This window comes from Mytilus edulis, chromosome 9 (assembly GCF_963676685.1).
Source record: "Mytilus edulis chromosome 9, xbMytEdul2.2, whole genome shotgun sequence".
NCBI lineage: Eukaryota > Metazoa > Mollusca > Bivalvia > Mytilida > Mytilidae > Mytilus > Mytilus edulis.
The window spans coordinates 20,286,082-20,306,468 of record NC_092352.1 but is presented as its reverse complement, the minus strand read 5'-3'; the positions used below and the strand labels follow the sequence as shown (position 1 = coordinate 20,306,468).

The following is a 20,387-nucleotide window of genomic DNA, read 5'->3' as shown; positions in this document are numbered from 1 at the left end:
AAAGACATAATTTAGGTATTTTCTCAAGGACAGGTGCCCGAAGGGAGATAATCAAAGGTTGTCTGCTATCTTTCAGCCAGAAAAAACAGGATGAAATAAATTGTATTTTGTAAAATTTGATACAATTTAAGCGTGACTGCCACTGTATATTTATGTGATTCCCTCCATTTACTTAAACAGAATACAATGAGTGATTCGTTATAAACTGATAAAGTCACATAAAAAATTGCAAGGCAAATTGTCACAGAAAATAATTTAATTGCTAAGATACGTGATCGTTCATTAAAATTGAATATTCAAACATGTCACAGGTTGACAAGACAAAAAGAGTTGGAAGATGGTATTTTGGAGGAGTTGCAAGTGCCATGGCAGCTTGTTGTACACACCCACTTGATTTGATGAAGGTTTGTTAGTGTGTACAATCCAGGATATAACTCTGAGTTGGTCCTCTCAGTTGCATATATATTGAAATAAGTAAAACTGTGGAAAAAAATATTGTTGAAAGTAAAAGTAGTGATTTTGGCAATAATGAAAGAAGGGTAGAAATTAGCCTTCATTATTTATTCAAGATTTAAATTTTACCATTGGCATGTTAATATAGGGCTCTAAAAAGAAAAAGCACTGGTGGATTGTTCTGGTACAAGCATATTTTATTAGAATAATAATGGTCTATAAGCAGTTCAATTTATTTCATGTTTGACAATGATTTTTTTTTCAACTTGACTTTAACCAAAAAATGCATTGTAGCCAAGGGGAAGAATAATTGTGTTCTGAGGCTTAGGACGGTAAATGAGATGTTAAATTTGCTGATCACAGTTCACAGGAAATAAATTTTCCTCATCGGAGCTCACAACTAATTTGATAATCATTAAGCAGGTTGTTAACTCATTTCCTGGATAGTTTTAGTACATTTACAATATTTTAAATCAGTCTGGATGTACCTAAGAAAATTACTACTAATACGATTCTTTGATGGATAGGCTGAGAAACAGCCAGTTGGGGATAAAAATATTGGGGAAACATGCCATTCAGCAATTTTGTAGTCTGTCTTTTAATCTGCAAAAGTGGATAGATATTCATTTCACCAATAAAAACTACTAATTTTAATGATAAATGTATGTCAGTTAACTGCTAGTAGTCTGTTGTTATTTATGTATTATTGTCATTTTGTTTATTTTTTTTGGTTACATCTTCTGACATCAGACTCGGACTTCTCTTGAACTGAATTTTAATGTGCGTATTTGAAATAACTTAGGCATTTACAAGACAACAAATATAACATGTGGAACGTGTATTAAAATCTATACAAGAACACATAACAAAGTTACTAAGGATGTGACGTTACAAATGGAACACCAAAGTATAGCGTTACGTTACGCGCGGTTAAAGTCATTACATTTCTCCATTTCTTCAAAAGTTCTGATCTTCATTTCAAATAAAGTGGTATTAAATAAATTAATGTTCAAAAATAAAAGTTTAAATTTAACAGTCCATATTTCACTTATGATATCTATTTTTGATAATTACAGTCCATATTTAAAATCAGACCACAAAGTCTCTAAATCTAGCAGGTGCTCTCTTGGTTCGGTTCGGCATCTCTCTTCTTCCTGATGCAATCATGTGTTTGTCTCCATTCAGTTTAGTGTGCATCAAAATTCTATCTCGCCACTTACCATTTGAGTGCGGAATTTCAATGTTATTTACAAGTTTGAAGTGTGATGAGTCACGAAACACTTTTCTTCCATCTGACTTTTGCTGAGCTTCTATGCTTGATCCGGATATTTTGTATATGATATACGGTTCAAGTTCATATGCAGTTGACCATTTATTCCGTTTCTCTTGCTTGAATAAGACACGGTCACTGATTTTAAAAGAATGTTCTCTGTACCTCCTTTTCTGTGAATGCTTATTTGAAACATTTTGTTTGTATTCTTTGTCTCCTTGTGCTTTTGTGTTCTTGTCTCTTTGTGTTATCTTCTTGATCATGTTTTCGGTTTGATTGTTGTTCCTTACGTGGTTTGATTTAGTCCTTGCTGCTTTGTTTCTTATATCTGGTATTTTATGTTCAAATTTTACAATTCCACCCTGAATTCCTAATCCATTTGGCTCTTTTAATGTTCCATCTTCTTGTATTTGTAACATGCCTAATTGAATAAGTGTTTTCTTTCCAATAAGTGGTGGTGAATTAGTTTTTCCTTTAATCACAATTACTTATGCGTTTACTTTTCTACTTTGGTTAGAGGTGTAGGGGGAGGGTTGAGATCTCACAAACATGTTTAACCCCGCCGCATTTTTGCGCCTGTCCCAAGTCAGGAGCCTCTGGCCTTTGTTAGTCTTGTATTATTTTAATTTTAGTTTCTTGTGTACAATTTGGAAATTAGTATGGCGTTCATTATCACTGAACTAGTATATATTTGTTTAGGGGCCAGCTGAAGGACGCCTCCGGGTGCGGGAATTTCTCGCTACATCGAAGACCTGTTGGTGACCTTCTGCTGTTGTTTTTTTATTTGGTCGGGTTGTTGTCTCTTTGACACATTCCCCATTTCCATTCTCAATTTTATGATAGATATTTCACAAGTAAAGTTATTTTTCAGGTGCATCTACAGACCCAGCAGACTAAAGTTAAAGTCACCACATTAATAGGAAGACTGTATAAAAGTGATGGAGTTTTAGGATTTTACAATGGATTGTCAGCATCTGTTACAAGACAGGTACAATATGAAAATAAGATGATGTTGTATGATTTCTTATTAGACAACTATCCATCACAGTTCAAATGAAGTTGAAGTAAGCAACTTGTGTAACAGCACAACATTAGAACAATCTGTTAAAATTAGTTCCAAATAGCTCAACTAAATAGGTCAAAATAATATATAAAAAAAAACTGACATAAAATAAAACCAATTGACACAAAGCACCAATATAAGAGTACTTTCAATTACTAAAAGCTAGTTCAAAGCAAATTACAACTAATAAATAAATCATGTTCTCCCAGACTAAAATCCATTTCTGTTGAGAAATTACCTCAGGAATAAACAGATATTATGAAAGTTGGGAAGAAACAGAATACTATAAAACATTTTTGAGTAAGCCTACGAAAAGCTGGTTTTTTTTGCCAGTTTAGTAGTCTTCAAAAAATATTGATAATACAATTTTTGAACTGCTACTGGAAATGCACAGTATTTTGGATAAAGACAGACATTTTGCTTTGCAGCAGAACTCTTACCATCAAAGAGGGTCTGGAAGTGGTTCTACATAAAAGAGAATAATGGAATAAAAATCTTCAGAATAAATTGTAAGAAAAAAGAAAATAGAAAGAAAAGAGAATAAGGGGGTACTAAAATTTAAAGAATAGAGAATAACAGGGTACAATGTACTAAGATATAAAGAATTGAGAATAATGGACAAAACATATCCAGAGTCCCAGACCCTCATCAAAGAATAAATGAATATGATGTTTTATTAATATTCATTATGTATTTGACAGCTTACATATTCAATGACCAGATTTGCTATATATGAAACTGTGAAGAAAAATTTAACCAGTGATGGAAGTGTGATGCCACTGTATCAGAAAGTAGGTGTGGCTGGTTTTGCAGGGGCCACTGGAGGATTTATAGGGACACCACCAGATCTAGTCAATGTAAGGTAAGTGTTGTATGATAACATTATTATATCAAAGATGTCTTTCACATCATTCAGTTTTTTTACATGCATACATTGTACCTTAAGAAGGCCTAAACTCAGTTATTGAATATAAAAAAGAAGATGTGATATGATTGCCAATGACACAGATATAAACAGCTTTAGGTCATCATACAGCCTCCAACAATGAGCAATACCCATACCCATAGTCAGCCATAAAAGGCCCTGAATATGCATACTTCGAATAATTAAACCTATTTTTAAGTATAAGTTTTTATTTTTATCTCAGATTTAGTGTATGGAAGTAATCAATATAATTTTCAGTTGAAAAAAAATAATTAAGTACTGTTAGACTAAGTCCTGACATTTAATTATCAGAGGGAAATAAAAGAAGTTTATTATTGTTTCACATTTAAAAATGCACACAATGAAAGATTATTAAGTTTTGATAACGAGATATAATACAAAATGTATAATATTCAGCTTCAAAATGTCTTGTATTGCCCAGTAACCTTTTCATTTTTTTTTTCACACAGAATGCAGAATGATGTGAAACTGCCAAAGGAACAAAGAAGAAAGTATGCATTCAGTATTTAATTGAGTAAAATAACTATAGATAACCTCACAAGAAACTCCTAGCACATTTAGGTGCAATACATGTACCACCAAATTAGGCCATATCACATGTGGTTCATTGAATCTGAAAGTTGTGGATAATAAACCCTGCATTTCATTGCAGAAAAAAATTACTGAGTCATAAACATATTTCTTTGATATTTTAAAGCACTATTCTTTTTGGAAAGTTTGCTATAGCTTGCTATTGCTACTTTCCTTAGGCGTCGGCCTCAAACTTCCGGTGACAGACTATCGCAATTTATTCTGCTCCGAGATAGTGTAGTACTAGTGTTTGAATTCTGATTCTTGGAAGATACTTTTGAAATTTTGAGTAACTACTCTTTTGACTGAAAAGATTACAGCTTGAATAAAAAAGAAATGAAAGTTCACAAACGATTCAGATGAATTAAACTTCATTTTGAAAATCAGTATCACAAACACTACTTCGTGGATCTGCCATGCGCTAAAGAGAAAATCACAAGAAATCTACACGAGATTGTGTTTTCATTCATGAATATTTCATGAATGAACATTTTCCCACTCTACTTTTACTATATGTAAACTTGAGGTGCCATGGTTTTGTAAACAAGAAAAAAAAAGTGGTGAAATTTTATTAGGATACTTCTGGTGATAGTTATTATCTTATCTCTATTAATTTGATTGCTACGGTTTATAAAATTAAGAAATAATTCCTTCATGTCATGCTCTATGCTCATTTTAACATGGGTAGGCATTATATTTGTCGATATTTTACACTGAGCGTTAGCGAGGTGTAAAATGTGGTCAAATATATTGCCTACCCATGTTAAAATGAGCATAGAGCATGACATGAAGGACTTATTTCGATTCTAATAGGACAAATATAGTATTTTTATAGGTCGAAGCGTACTAAATTACCGTAAAAATGTTTGGCTGTTCCCGTTTCCTCCTCAAGGAGTCTGTGCATTGCATTTCATATTGATAAGTTTAAAAACTACGAGCAGGATAAATGTATGTTGTTTCATAAAAATATATAATAAAAGTTTATGTTAGCTGCATTAATGTATATATTTTAAAGGATAACGATGAAAATAACGTTAATATAAACAGTAAGTCCTTGCGCATGTGTCAAACATATTTTTTGTGCTGATTAGAACACGGCTTTGTTGACATAGCGTAATAAGGACGTCATGTTAGAATAAAGGTTAACATATTACATTTCAAATTACACTTAACTCTTTTGCATTGATGTAATTTACAACCAGTTTTATTGAATTGATACTGTATTAAAGAGTGCTATCAGTTACTTAAAGCAAGTTCCAATCATTTATTTGCTAATATGGACATTATGTTTATTTTTTACTCAAATAACAGCTATTGTACGAGGGTTGTCTGTAAAGTTTGAGGACAATCTCAATAAAACATTATTTACCCGTCTGAAATAAATAAAACAAGTATATAACTAATTTCATGATTTACTGATTAAGTGTACAAATTTTTATTTCAGTACCTGCTTAAATTATCGTACTTACATTTATTTAAAAATCATAAGAAACTCACCCAGAGCACTCAAACAAATAATTCTGACGTTCTGACGTTCAACAACATTAACATTATAACTTTTCTCAACGTAGTCTCCTTTCAAAGCAACACATTTTTACATCTTTTTAACCAGTCATCAAATATGTTCTCAAACTGTTCTGTTTTCATTTTTATGCCCAATTTATGGGCATTATGTTTTCTGGTCCGTCTGTCCCGTTTCAGGTTAAAGTTTTGGTTTAAGTTTTTGGTCGAGGTAGTTTTTGATGAAGTTGAAGTCCGATCAACTTCAAACTAAGTAAACATGTTCCTAATGATATGATCTTTCTAATTTTAATGCCAAATTAGAGATTTTATCCCATTTTCACGTTCCACTGAACATAGAAAATGATAGTGCGGATGGGGCATCCGAATACTTGGGACACATTCTTGTTAAGTTTATGTTCATTACTTCCTGTCTTAGTTCAGGTAAATCATCGAACCTTGGTCCACTGGGAAAAAGATTTGATATGCAGGATTACCTCAAAATCCATTGGCGCTAAGTCAGGGCTATACGGAGGATGTTTCCGACATTAGAATCCAAGTAAATTAATTTCAAGATGACTTTTTAGAGAAGTGTTGGACAGTGCATTGTCTTGGTGACTGTTGTATAGTTTCCAGATCGTAGTTATAAAACCAGCTTTCGTCGGTTGTAATTATTCTGTCTAGAAATCGTATGCAACCATGAGAAATAAAATTAATAAATTGATTTTACAATTCCATTCTTTTTATTAAATATTTTGTTGTAAGAAGTCGCGGTACTCATCTAGCACATACTCGATTCATAGATTATTTAAATCATTTGCTCAAATGTGGGTTGCTGGAGTCTAAGAAATGTCACATTTGTCTGGAACTTTTCTTACTGTTAGTCGCCGGTTACTGTTGATAACGTTCAGAACTTCATCTTTTATCGCATATGATTGACTGAAAGATGGCATACCTTTCTGCTCAATGTCTTCCAAATTGTCTCTTCCGTCCCCAAACATTTTGTGCAACTTGAATTCCAATGAACGACTTGCTTTGCTATGTTTTTCAGACTGTTTTAAGAATTTTTGTGTTTCTGCTGGCGTTTTTCCCATGTCTACACAAAATTTTATAACCGCCAGCTGCTCCACCTTTTTCGTAAATTTCTTTGTTTTCAGTGATGACGATTTTGGATTCAATGCTTCAAATCAAGATTTCTCCGACATTTCAAAATTTTGACCAATCAAATTTAGCACGTTTAACTTCAAGACTATTGTCGATGTCACAATGTAAGTTTTATGTATTTTTGGCGGATTTTGAAACTTTGAATAACAAAAACATGAAAACACCAGCCAGCATGTTATGTTATATTTTCGCCATGCTCCGGGTCCCCACTATTAAATATATGAAGTAAGTGTTATTATTTTGCATTTAAAATTGGACAAATATTGATATAACCGAACTAGGATATAATTCAGGATTACAAATTTGCAAAAAGAATTGAAATGCTATTTTTAAGCAAACTTCAGCTTGTCCACGAACTTTACGAACAACCCTTGCATTTCCAATCCGATTTCATACTTCATGTAGTTTTCGTAAGTTTCACATTATCTATGTTTATGAAAAGGTTCCTTCTTCTTTTAGCTACAAACATGCAATTGATGGTCTAATCAAAGTATACCAGGAGGGAGGCTTGGCGAGGATGTTTAGTGGAGCTTCTATGGCCAGTTCAAGAGCTGTCCTGGTGACAGTGGGTCAGGTCAGTTAGTGCTATATATTTTTTTGTTCAAATGAATTAAAAGTACCGTTGACTGATACCATTCTAAAACAATAAAACATTTTTCCCTTCAAAAGAGATTGTGTAAACAGAAGTGTTGTTTAAATTTTCCTGAGAATTTTATAGCTTTTATGACCCACCTACAATAGAAAAAGGGATGTGTTTTTCAGTTTGTGTCCTTTTTTAGGTCTGTCCATTCATCCTTTACCCATCCCATATCAAGTTATAGTTTAGTTTAAGGTAGTTTACCATGAAGTTATTGTTTCGTCAAATAGTTTTTCTACTAGAAACATAGAAAAAGAGTTGGTCTTGAATCCTGTAGTATGCATGTTATATTCTTAAAAATCTTAATAAGTTGGCATGAAAAATACAAGTGGAAGTGTCAATTTCTAAAAAAAAAAATATCAATGTTTGAAAATTGTGATATCATAAGTTTATATAACAATAGTAATTATAGTACTGTGAAAGATTTTTTCTAAAAATGTGCTCTATTTCTGACATTCCCTAATAATTTCTAAAAATTCAAAGACTATTCCTGCGTTTACTATGACAATTCTTTGGATGACTTGAATACTTCTGTATATGATTTGGGGGTCATCTATAATTGTGAACCATTTTCCAAAGTGTACAAAACATACACTTTTCATACTCCCCACTCTCCCTCAAAAAGTGTATATCAACAATTTTTAGATTTGAAGATTTGTAATAGAAAAAAAGATCTTGTCTATCATAGTTTAGTTTTATATAGAATTTTGCACTAAAAATAAAATGAAACATATCGTGACTGTTTTATATGATGATTAAAAAAAGGGGTATGGTAAAAATGTTGATTTTTTAACCCCCTCCCCCAAGTGTATGTTTTGTACACTTTGGAAAATGGTTGACAATTATGGATGACCCCTTATTGAAACATGAAGATTAATATCATAGTCATCAATACAGCAATAACAATAATTTTTGAGCTTTCCTAAATTATAAATTGTTTTTTTTTTTGTAGCTTGCAGGATATGATCAGATTAAACAGCTGTTGATAAAGTCTGGATACTTCAAGGATAACACAGTTACACATCTTACTTGTAGTACTATGGCTGTAAGTCAAACTTTATTTTATACTACTCTGGATTCATTTATTTTGTTTGGTACCAGTTTTTGAGGATTGAGGAAAACTAATGAATCCACAGTATATACATCTTTCATTTATTTTAGATAATGCATATCTCATGTCATATATCTTACTTACTTACTTAATCCTTGTTATGCCTTATGCCTTCTTTTTTGTTTGCTTTTCTTTCCACTGTGCCCCAGGTATATCCTCCTTTTTAGCTCATTTTCTATGGTGCGTCTCCGTGTTGTTTTAGGTCCGCCTCTTTTTCTTTTCCCTTCTGGTGTCCATCTAAGGGCTAACTTGGTCATGTCATCAGATGGTTTGCGTATAACATGACCAAACCACCTCCATCTTTTTTGTGTAAGCAAAGTCTCCATGTCATTGGTGCTGGTCATCTCATGTAGATCTTTGTTGGAGATTTTGTTTGGCAAGAATATTTTTATTATTTTCCTCAGGCATGTGTTATGGAAGCTGGAGAGTCTGTTGATATCTTCCTCAGTCATTCTCCAGCACTCTGAGCCATATAGAAGTACAGAAAGTACACAGGTGTTAAAGAGTCTGAGCTTGGTCTTCTTTGAAAAGACTGTTGTTTTCCAGATTTTGCCTAATCATATGAATGTGGATTTAGTTTTTCCTATTCTGATCTTTATATCTCTTTCAGCACCACCTTCTGTTGTTATATAACTGCCTAGATAGTCATATATCTTACATTCTTTTTATTTTAATTTCAATCAGTGTATTCATAGTCAATTAGTGCTGATCCAATTGCAAATAATTATGCTGGTATCCTTGTAATAAATTTACTGCAGCAATTTAAACAATATTTGTTAAATTTTGGAAATCTATTGAGACTGATTCAATGTGTAAAATGCTTTGCATAGTTGGACAATCATCATTTCAAAATAAGGCAATGACCACTGACATGTAATAGAAGAAATATTTGACTTTTAGGGATGTTTGGCGACAATGCTGACAATGCCATTAGATGTCATGAAGACAAGAATGATGAATAATCCATATCCTGTAAGTATTATTAATTAATACCAATTAAATGGCCAATTAAATAAACATACAATGGGTTCTGCTTATTGTTGAAGGCTGTATGGTGACCTATAGTTGCTTATTAACCATTCAGTCTGTGGTAGAGAGTTGTTGCATCCACAATCATACCGCATCTTCTTATTGTAGTATTTATAAATTTCAAGTAACAAATAAAGACAAACCACACATTCTAAGAAAATAAGCACTTTTGTGACCATTATGCCTTTAAAAACTATACATGAATGAATTTACCATGCTACTGATATTTTGCAAACTACCACTCACTTCTTTAGGTATAGATTTTCTGCCCCAAGTATGGTTGATAAGTTTCAGATTATGAGTGACTTTACCTGAACATACATATTTTTGAAAACTTCTACACCTTTGTAAAACCATTTGAAATTGGTCAATATATTTTGCCAAATTTATGAAAATTCAGGATGGAACAATTAAAACATAAAAGTGATAAAACATGTATACATTTTCATTCGATGGTTGTCTTATTGGCAATCATACCACATCTCCCTATTTTTAGCTGACCTGGCCCGAATGGCCAAGTGAGCTTTTCCCATCACTTGGCGTCCATCGTTCGTCGTCGTCCGTTGTTAACTTTTACAAAAATCTTCTCCTCTGAAACTACTGGGCCAAATTAATCCAAACTTGGCCACAATCATCTTTGGGGGTATTTAGTTTTAAAAATGTGTCCGGTGACCCAGCCATCAAACCAAGATGGCCGCCATGGCTAAAAATAGAACAAAGGGGTAAAATACAGTTTTTGGCTTATAACTCAAAAACCAAAACATATTTAGAGCAAATCTGACATGGGTTAAATTGTTTATCAGGTCAAGATCTATCTGCCCTGAAATTTTCAGATGAATCGGACAACCCGTTGTTGGGTTGCTGCCCCTAAATTGGTAATTTTAAGAAAATTTTTACTGTTTTGGGTTATTATCTTGAATATTATTATAGATAGAGATAAACTTTTAACAGCAATAATGTACAGCAAAGTAAGATTTACAAATAAGTCAAAATGACTGAAATGGTCAATTGACCCCCTAAGGAGTTAATGTCCTTTATAGTCAATTTTAAACCAGATTTTTGTGACAAAAATGTCGGTTATTGATTTGGGGATGTACGTCGGTCAGCCGGGCGGTCAGTCGGTCGGGCGGGCGGCAATCAAATGTTGTCCGTGCATTAACTCATGAACCGTTCAACTAAAGCTTTTAAAATTTTGAGATGTTGTTACTGACAACTAAATGAAGGTCAAGTTCAATAATGACGATTTTGACTTTTACCGTTCAGGAGTTATGGTTCTTGAAAGATTGAAAAATGGTGTTTTCAGTCGTGTCCGTGCATTTAAGCATGAACTGTTCTACCAAAGCTTCCCAAATTTTTAAATGTTGTTACTGATGACAAAATAAAGGTCAAGTTCAATAATGACGATTCTGACTTTTACCGTTCAGGAGTTATGGTTCTTGAAAGATCGTAAAATGGTGTTTCCATTCACGCTGATGCATTTACTCATGAACCATTCAATCTATAGTCCTTTATAGTCAATTTTTAACAATTTTCATAAAATTTGTAAATTTTTATGCCCCACCTACGATATGCCCCACCTATGATAGTAGAGGGGCATTATGTTTTCTGGTCTGTGCGTCCGTTCGTCCGTCCGTTCGTTCGTCCGTCTGTCCCGCTTCAGGTTAAAGTTTTTGGTCAAGGTAGTTTTTGATGAAGTTGAAGTCCAATCAACTTGAAACTAGTATACATGTGCCCTATGGTATGATCTTTCTAATTTTAATGCCAAATTAGAGTTTTGACCCCAATTTTACGGTTCACTGAACATAGAAAATGATAGTGCAAATTTCAGGTTAAAGTTTTTGGTCAAGGTAGTTTTTGATAAAGTAGAAGTCCAATCAACTTGAAACTTAGTATACATGTTCCCTTTGATAAGATCATTCTAATTTTAATGCCAAATTGGAGAATTTATTCTAATTTCACGGTCCACTAAACATAGAAAATGATAGTGCGAGTGGGGCATCCGTGTACTGTGGACACATTCTTGTTATTAACATTTTCCACTGAAACTACTGGGCCAAGTTCATTATAGATAGAGATAATTGTAAGCAGGAAGACTGTTTAGTAAAGCAAGATGTACAAACACATCACCATCACCAGAACACAATTTTGTCATGAATCCATCTGCCTCCTTTATTTAATATTCACATAGACCAAGGTGAGCGACACAGGCTCTTTAGAGCCTCTAGTTATATTAATTACCCTATGCTATGAATACATTTTATGTTATTTTACAGAGTATCTTAGCATGTGCAGTTGATATAGCAAAGCAAGGTCCTATAGGATTTTTCAAGGTAAGTTTTAAGAATCAGTATATTTTTTTTCCAGAAATAGTTGTAAGGGTTGAGTTGTCTGTAAGCATATATGATTTGATTGTTTGTTTTGGTAAGTTCTAATAGATAAAAATGATGATGATATAATATAATCAGTATGGGACTATTTGTGTAGAATATAGAAATCCCTTAAATACCATTGTTATACGACCGCAAAATTTGAAAAAATTTTCGTCGTATATTGCTATCACGTTGGCGTCGGCGTCGTCGTCATCGTCGTCGGCGTCCGAATACTTTTAGTTTTCGCACTCTAACTTTAGTAAAAGTGAATGGAAATCTATGAAATTTTAACACAAGGTTTATGACCACAAAAGGAAGGTTGGGATTGATTTTGGGAGTTTTGGTCCCAACATTTTAGGAATTAGGGGCCAAAAAGAGCCCAAATAAGCATTTTCTTGGTTTTCGCACTATAACTTTAGTTAAGTGAATAGAAATCAATGAAATTTAAACACAAGGTTTATGACCACAAAAGGAAGGTTGGGATTGATTTTGGGGGTTTTGGTTCCAACAGTTTAGGAATTAGGGGCCAAAAAAGGGCCCAAATAAGCATTATTCTTGGTTTTTGCACCATAACTTTAGTATAAGTTAATAGAAATCTATGAAATTTAAACACAAGGTTTATGACCATAAAAGGAAGGTTGGGTCTGATTTTGGGAGTTTTGGTCCTAACAGTTTAGGAATAAGGGGCCAAAAGGGTCCAAAATTGAACTTTGTGTGATTTCATCAAAAATTGAATAATTGGGGTTCTTTGATATGCCGAATCTAACTATGTATGTAGATTCTTAATTTTTGGTCCCGTTTTCAAATTGGTCTACATTAAGGTCCAAAGGGTCCAAAATTAAACTTAGTTTGATTTTAACAAAAATTGAATCCTTGGGGTTCTTTGATATGCTGAATTTAAAAATGTACTTAGATTTTTAATTATTGGCCTAGTTTTCAAGTTGGTCCAAATGGGGGTCCAAAATTAAACTTTGTTTGATTTCATCAAAAATTGAATAAATGGGTTCTTTGATATGCCAAATCTAACTGTGTATGTAGATTCTTAATTTTTGGTCCAGTTTTCAAATTGGTCTACATTAAGGTCCAAAGGGTCAAAAATTAAACTAAGTTTGATTTTAACAAAAAATAAATTCTTGGGCTTATTTGATATGCTTTATCTAAATATGTACTTTGATTTTTGATTATGGGCCCAGTTTTCAAGTTAGTCCAAATCAGGATTCCATATCAAGCATTGTGCAATAGCAAGAAATTTTCAATTGCACAGTATTGCACAATAGCAAGAAATATCTAATTGCACAATATTGTGCAATAGCCATGATAGCAATTAACTTTCAATTGGAGTTATCTTTCTTTGTATAGAATAGTAGTTGATAATATATGTTGGAAATTTGCCAGACATGACTATGGTGTCATTTTCTATTTTTATTTGCCAATAACTTTATGTAAATAACTTCATTGGAAATTTGCCAATATAAAATGTTGCTGATGAAGCTTTTTTTCCTTATCTTATCTAAAATGTTTTTAGATAATGTATGTTGGAAATTTGCCAGACATGACTATGATGTCATTTTCTATTTTTATTTGCCAATAACTTTATGTAAATAACTTCATTGGAAATTTGCCAATATAAAATGTTGCTGATGAAGTTTTTTTTATTGTTTTATACAATAAACAATGTATATTCACTTTTACTACCAACCAATCTTTACCATTCAGTGATAACAAGCACTTTATTTTACATTTTAATATTTTATGATGTATTTAAAAGAGTAGTTATTGTTGCAAACTCCATTAGAAATTTGAATTGATATCAGTTTTGGAAAAAGGGAAACGGGGATGTGAAAAAAGGGGGGGTTTAAATTTTTCTCATTTCAGATTTCATAAATAAAAAGAAAATTTCTTCAAACATTTTTTTGAGAGGATTAATATTCAACAGCATAGTGAATTGCTCAAAGGCAAAAAAAAACTTTTAAGTTCATTAGACCACATTCATTCTGTGTCAGAAACCTATGCTGTGTCAACTATTTAATTTTAGATTTAAATAAGTTTGAAGAAGAAATCTTTAATTGATTTGTAAAATCTTGACATTTGTTTTGTGTAAAAAAAAACCATGTAATGTCAAAAATTTGATCACAATCCAAATTCAGAGCTGTATCACGCTTGAATGTTTTGTCCATACTTGCCCCAACTGTTCAGGGTTCGACCTCTGCGGTCGTATAAAGCTGCGCCCTGCGGAGCACCTGGTTCTTCTTAAAGCAATGTGATAACAGCAATAATCATGTAATAGGGCAACCATATTTTGTATATAGCATTACGTCAATGTCTACATGTAGTTCAGACAGGGTTCTCTTAATCTTAATTTTATGGGTCAGTGATCAAGGTTTTGTTTTCATGATGACAGGTCAGCAATATTGCTATGATAAAGTTGATGTGAAAAGTATAATAAAACCTTTATCTTTAAGACTTTCACATTATTTCAATCATGATAAGTAATGCAAACAAGACAATTCAGCCAGTGCTCTCCTATTTTTATACTCCATTTTAAAAAAAGTGTGGGTAAACTGTTTTTCCTCTGTCTGTCCATTAGTCCGTCCATCCGTCCCATGAATATTTTTCCTGACATATTTCTCAGGAACTACATCATAAGGATTTCTGAAATTTGGTTTCAGGGTTTATATAAGTCAGGTATACCGTGTGGTGTGTTTTCAGATTCACCACTCAACAACTTCCTGTTAATGAACACTTGTATCATTTTACACATGATATTCAAGTTGAAAATTTTTGTCAGATTTTTCTCAGGAACTACGAATACAAGGATTTCTAAAATTTAGTTTCAAGGTTTATATAAGTCAGCTATACAATGGGATGTGTTTTCACTCAACAACTTCCTGTTTACGGAACACTTTATTATTTTACACATGATAGCCAAGTTGAAAATTTTTGTCGCATCTTTCTCTGGAACTACAATACAAGGATTTCTGAAATTTGGTTTCAGGGTTAATATAAGTCAGCCTCACTGTGTGATGCATTTTCATATTCATCTCTCAACAACTTTCTATTTACCGAAATATTTGGGCTGGGGTATCATCAGTGAGCAGTAGCTCACACTTTCACTTATTCTTTTTAATTAAAATGTTTAAAAAATTGTTTATTTCCAGGGCTTCTTTCCAGCATTTGTGAGATTAGGACCACATACAGTGTTCACTTTCCTCTTCTTTGAACAAATTCGTCAGAACTTTGGAGATGACCCCAAGTAAATTTCTTGTCAACCAAAGAAACAGGATTTAGAAATCACAGTATTACCTCTGGTTTAAAAATCAGCTTGCTTTAATAAGTTGATTGTAGAATGTTTGTCAAATTTCATGTAAAATGGATATGAGGTGTTATTTGGTCAAGCTATGCATTCCTAATAGTGGTTCTTAAAGTTCTTAAAGTTATGCTTGATATGTTTTTATTTTTATGGATAAATAGTATTCAGTAATGTGCCATATATACAGCAGCATTTTTACAACAAACAAAAAAGCACTTCAAACCTTTTTATCTAATTTATTATGTGATTGTCAGTATTTTGAGCTATGGTTTTTATCAGTAAACATAAGTTTTTGTATTGAATTTTCACATGGTTTTGTGTAACTTTTTTAATTTCTCTCTATACAGATAACAAATCATGTACAAATTTTGATTTTAAGCAATCAGGGAAAGCAATATCAGAAGTGTAATTTGTAAAATTTAGAATGTTATTTTGAATATTATTTAAAGTGCTGTCAAAAAAATATTTTTGTTTGTCCATTCATTGTAAGGTCTATGTGGAATCTGCAATCTAATATTTATTCCATTTGTTAGCTACTAGGTGATATATAATATGATTATATATCACATATATACACTTTTTTCAAGAGAGGACTACATGTGTCATATTATTGTTAGGCAGTATACATGCATTTGTCTTTATTGCTATTTGTTTATGCCAATCTGAGGTTTCAGCTTCACTTCAATTTACACTCCTATAATTCATTTAAGATTTTCAGGATTTTCATAGTCTAATGCATTTATAACAAGATGTGGAGTTATTATATCAAACTCACAAATATCGGCCTTGGACCAAATAAGAAATAATTAACTTTAAAAAAATCATTTTTAGAGTAAATTAGATAAATGCCTTTATTAAATGTCACATAAAAAATATTAAAAAAAATATATTACTTAATTTGTAAAATGTAATAATTTAGTCATAAATTATAATTTTAAAAGTAGACTGCAGATTTTGAAACATAGGAATGTTTCTATGTATGTATGAATATGCTTTATGGCAATCAGTTATATAGGTATCCAAACTGGAATGTCCAGTCTAAACAATTACTTTCAATCAGGGACTGCACAGAAATGTCTCACCAATTGATTGCTTAGTTTGGTGTACATATTAATCCTGAATAACATTTGACCTGTTAGTGTAAACAATATTTTATTCAGAAACAGATAAATAAATGTGTACATAAATACAATACAATACAATGGATTGGAAAACAAGTAACAAGTCACTTATACAAATTCCTCTCCTTTTAAACTGCAAAATCAATTACAATGGACAGAAAATGTACAATTATACAATATAATGACCTAATACATTTGACCTGTTAGCAATTGATTTGGTGTAAGTCTTGTGGCAACCCCTCTTCAATGAGCTTTCCTTTATATGAAATTATGGATGATAACTGAAAGTCATTAAATTTTGTACTTTTGTGATGATAATTTGAAATAAGATGTATTGTTAACAAAAGTATAATAACAGGCTGTTAATGCAAGGGAGAAAAAAGATTATTTAATGCAATTTATATTTGATATATTTAGTATTTGTACCTATTTATTGGTATGCTGGTCATTGTTAATTAATTCTCGAGTGAAAAAAGTCTTTTACTGTTTCTTTTTAAAGTTTTTAGGTGTATTTCGGATGTTGATTTTTTTTAAATATTTATAAATGTGATACAGTGATAGTGCTTTAGGTTTTAATTTTCTAAGGAGTAACTTAAATAAAAGTTTAATAGAACTAAAAACTTTTTCTCTTGACAAACTGCTACTTATGTTAGAATGATATTGTTTTCTTAAGGTACTCCTATAGCCGATGTAGTTTGCTTTTGACATTCAGCATGTCTGGGACATTAAGTTTGTCAGATATATAGATATCTATCTCAATAGAAGGATAAGGTATTTTTTATATCTATCTCAATAGAAGGATAAGGTATTTTCAATTTGTGTTCATTTTATTCGTTGTATATTTGTTGTTATAGATTAAATAATCTTTGAAGATTACATATTTTTTTATTGAGTTATATAGAAAAAAAACTTATTTTAGATTAAATTAGATATAACAGGTTGATCCTGATAGAAAATATGTTTAGTTTGTTTTAGAAAACCTTAGTGAACCTCTATTGTGGAGGAGGAATTATAAGGATGTACAATTTTCTTTTAATTCCTTTTTTGGTAGTCATTTATCTTTTGTCACATATATTTCACATTATTCAGAGCTTGTTTTAAATGTCAAAAGCATTGTTTTTTTATATTTTATTTACAATTTATCAATAAGAATTGGATTATTAGAATTTTTCTAATTACTTTTGATATTTATGTAATGGAAAACACATTATAATTTCTTTTTATGAGACATATTTTTAATATTTTTTCAATATAGATTATTTTCTAAATTAGAAATTTCTAATAATATATAAAAATTGTGCAAAATAATAGCAAGAACAGACAGGAAATATTGTATAATAAGCTTAAAAGTGTATTTTCTGTAAGACTGAACATTCATATAATGGGAAGTAACTCTATATTCCTGAGAAATTGTTATTATCAAAGTTTATTTGACTTTTATAAATTTTGTATGCAGATAGTAGTAATGACAGGTAATTGTCATAATCCATGTTCAGAAATTGTTAAGATTAAACTTGCTTTTTTATGTAACTCACCAGTCTACTATTAACAAATCTGTTTGTATAAAAGATTTTCAGAGAATAGATACTTGATTAAAAGTTAATATACTGTACTATTTTGTACTAAAGTACTGAGTGCTGAAGTTAACCTATATTTGTTTAATGTTATGCAGCCATGCTGAACTTATATTTTTATCTTATAAAAACATAAAACATTGAGAGTTATTTCTTTTTACTTTGGCCTTGCTTTATTAGTCAGTGAGCATATTCCTCACAAAAAAATAACTACAAAAAATAAAACCCCATGGGTAACATCTGAAATATGAAAATTAATGAAAACCAGAGACAGACTCTATAAAAAGTTGTAAAAGTCTTGAAATGTCAACATGAGAAACAAATATAAGCAAATTATACATGAGGTACAAAAACAACTCAGACAATCATACTGGCAATACATAGAAAATATTGTAACACCAAAACAAGATGAAAATAAATTTTCCAACATGAAGGAATTTTGGTCTTATATTAGAAGCCAAAAAAACTGACTTCAGTGGAATAACATTACTTAGGCAGAATGGGACACAAAACAGAAATCCTATGCACTCAACAGGCAGTTTCAATCAGTTTTCTCAAAACCTAACAAAATTACTGGTACTGAATTTGAAAACAATCAGTTCATGCAGCAGAAAACAGTTTACCCTACCATGCAAAACATAAATATAACCATCCAAGGTATCTGCAAACTACTTTTAAATTTAAATCCATCAAAGACAAGTGGACTAGACAAACGTGAGCCACGCATCATTAGGGATTTAGCACATGAATTATCACCAATACTATGCCTTATATATAAAAAATCATTAGACACTGGCGAAGTCCCCACTGACTGGTGAACCACACATGATTCTCCAATCTTCAAGAAAGGGTCCAAATATAATCCAGAGAATTATAGACCTATTTCTATGACATGCGTATGTTGCAAAGTTATGGAACATGTTGTAGTTAGTCTAATCATGACACACGTAGACAACCATTACATACAGTATCCCCTACAACATGGCCTTCAAAAAAATAGATATTGTGAAACTGAACTTTTCAAATTTATAGATGATGTCACTAAAAATATTGAAAACTCAAAACAAACAGGTACTCATTATCATCATTATGGACTTCTCTAAATCTTTTGATAAAGTCAGTCATAACTTGTTAACACACAAACTAAATTACTATGGGATACAAGGGAAAACAAATGAATGGATACAGGGCTTTTTATCATGTTGTACCCATGCAGTTATCCTAGAGGGTGAGACTATAGGCTATGTCCCTGTGAAATCAGGAGTGCCTCAAGGATCTGTCCTGGCCCAAGTCTGTTTTATTTTAAATTAATGACATACCAGTTGGGTTAAATTCCACCATATGCCTATTTTCAGACGACAATTTTTCATATCTTGTAATAAAATCAAATAGTGATAGTGAAACTCTTCAAAAAGACCTTAACACACTAGCCATTTGGGAAAATACATGGAAAATGGCTTTTCATCCTGACAAGTGTAATGTTATGTCCATTTAGCCAAAATAAAAATTCATTCACATACAATTACACTCTACATGGCCACACTCTTGAACATGTTGATCAGGCAAAATATCTAGGCTTGACAATTCAATCAGACTTAAAATGGCACAGTCACATAAACACCATCTGTAATAAAGCCAGCAGTACACTAGGTTTTCTTAGAAGGAATCTTAACATCAGTTTCACCTCAGTAAAGTAACAGGCATATACATCTTTAGTCAGACCATCACTAGATTATGCTTGTTCAGTCTTAAGCCCTTACTTTACTGAAGATATTATTATGAATCCAATGAAAGTTTTTCACTGTGCCATTTCTATCTGACCAGGCTATTTAAACTTTTGTAAGTTCACCTGTCCTATTGAATGAATACAATAGGTATTGTTCTTTGTGTAGTTTATTTGCTAGGACCTTTAAATTTCTTCTCAGAGAAATAATCAAATTTATCACTCATTGAATTATTTACCTGAGTAAATAACAAAATAGAAAAAGTACAAAGAAGGGCTGCTAGATATGTCACTATACGACACAAAAACACCTCTAGCGTTTATATATATATAGTGACATGATAGATCATCTAAAATGGAGAGACCTTGCACACAGAAGAACAGATGCATGACTGGTCATGTTTTATAAAACCACCTATCATCTCATTGCAATCACAAAAACAGACAGAATAATTCAACCTCTCAGACAGTCCCGAACATGCACACACTCTCATACCAAATTCCATCGGGCATCCTGCAGAACACAAATATTAAAGGCAACAATAAT

The 20,387-nt window shown here is 31.9% G+C and overlaps 1 protein-coding gene and 1 pseudogene across 2 annotated transcripts; one reads left to right on the top strand and one right to left on the bottom strand.

Moving 5' to 3' along the window:
* Positions 1–17: 17 nt before the first annotated feature.
* Positions 18–18,261, top strand: LOC139489621 (mitochondrial dicarboxylate carrier-like). 2 transcript variants are annotated; one of them, XR_011656207.1, is made up of 10 exons: positions 18–404; positions 2,595–2,711; positions 3,488–3,648; positions 4,182–4,223; positions 7,426–7,540; positions 8,556–8,648; positions 9,615–9,686; positions 12,017–12,073; positions 15,271–17,314; positions 17,349–18,261. XR_011656207.1 is itself a non-coding variant. In XM_071276236.1 (9 exons), exons 1-9 carry the CDS (start codon positions 303–305, stop codon positions 15,367–15,369), a joined length of 858 nt encoding a protein of 285 aa, XP_071132337.1. In that variant the 5' UTR covers positions 27–302; the 3' UTR covers positions 15,370–18,261. The 2 variants fall into 2 exon arrangements, 1 of the variants encoding a protein (XP_071132337.1); XM_071276236.1 differs by having other exon boundaries at positions 27–404; positions 15,271–18,261.
* On the bottom strand, positions 6,147–7,360 carry LOC139489334 (uncharacterized; annotated as a pseudogene).
* Positions 18,262–20,387: the final 2,126 nt, after the last annotated feature.

Coding starts and splice junctions, on each gene's coding strand:
- LOC139489621 (XM_071276236.1), top strand. CDS start 303: ATGTCACAGGTTGACAAGACAAAAAGAGTTGGAAGATGGTATTTTGGA. Junction 3,649..4,181: donor CCAGATCTAGTCAATGTAAG/GTAAGTGTTGTA, acceptor TTTTTCACACAG/AATGCAGAATGATGTGAAAC. Junction 4,224..7,425: donor CCAAAGGAACAAAGAAGAAA/GTATGCATTCAG, acceptor TTCTTCTTTTAG/CTACAAACATGCAATTGATG.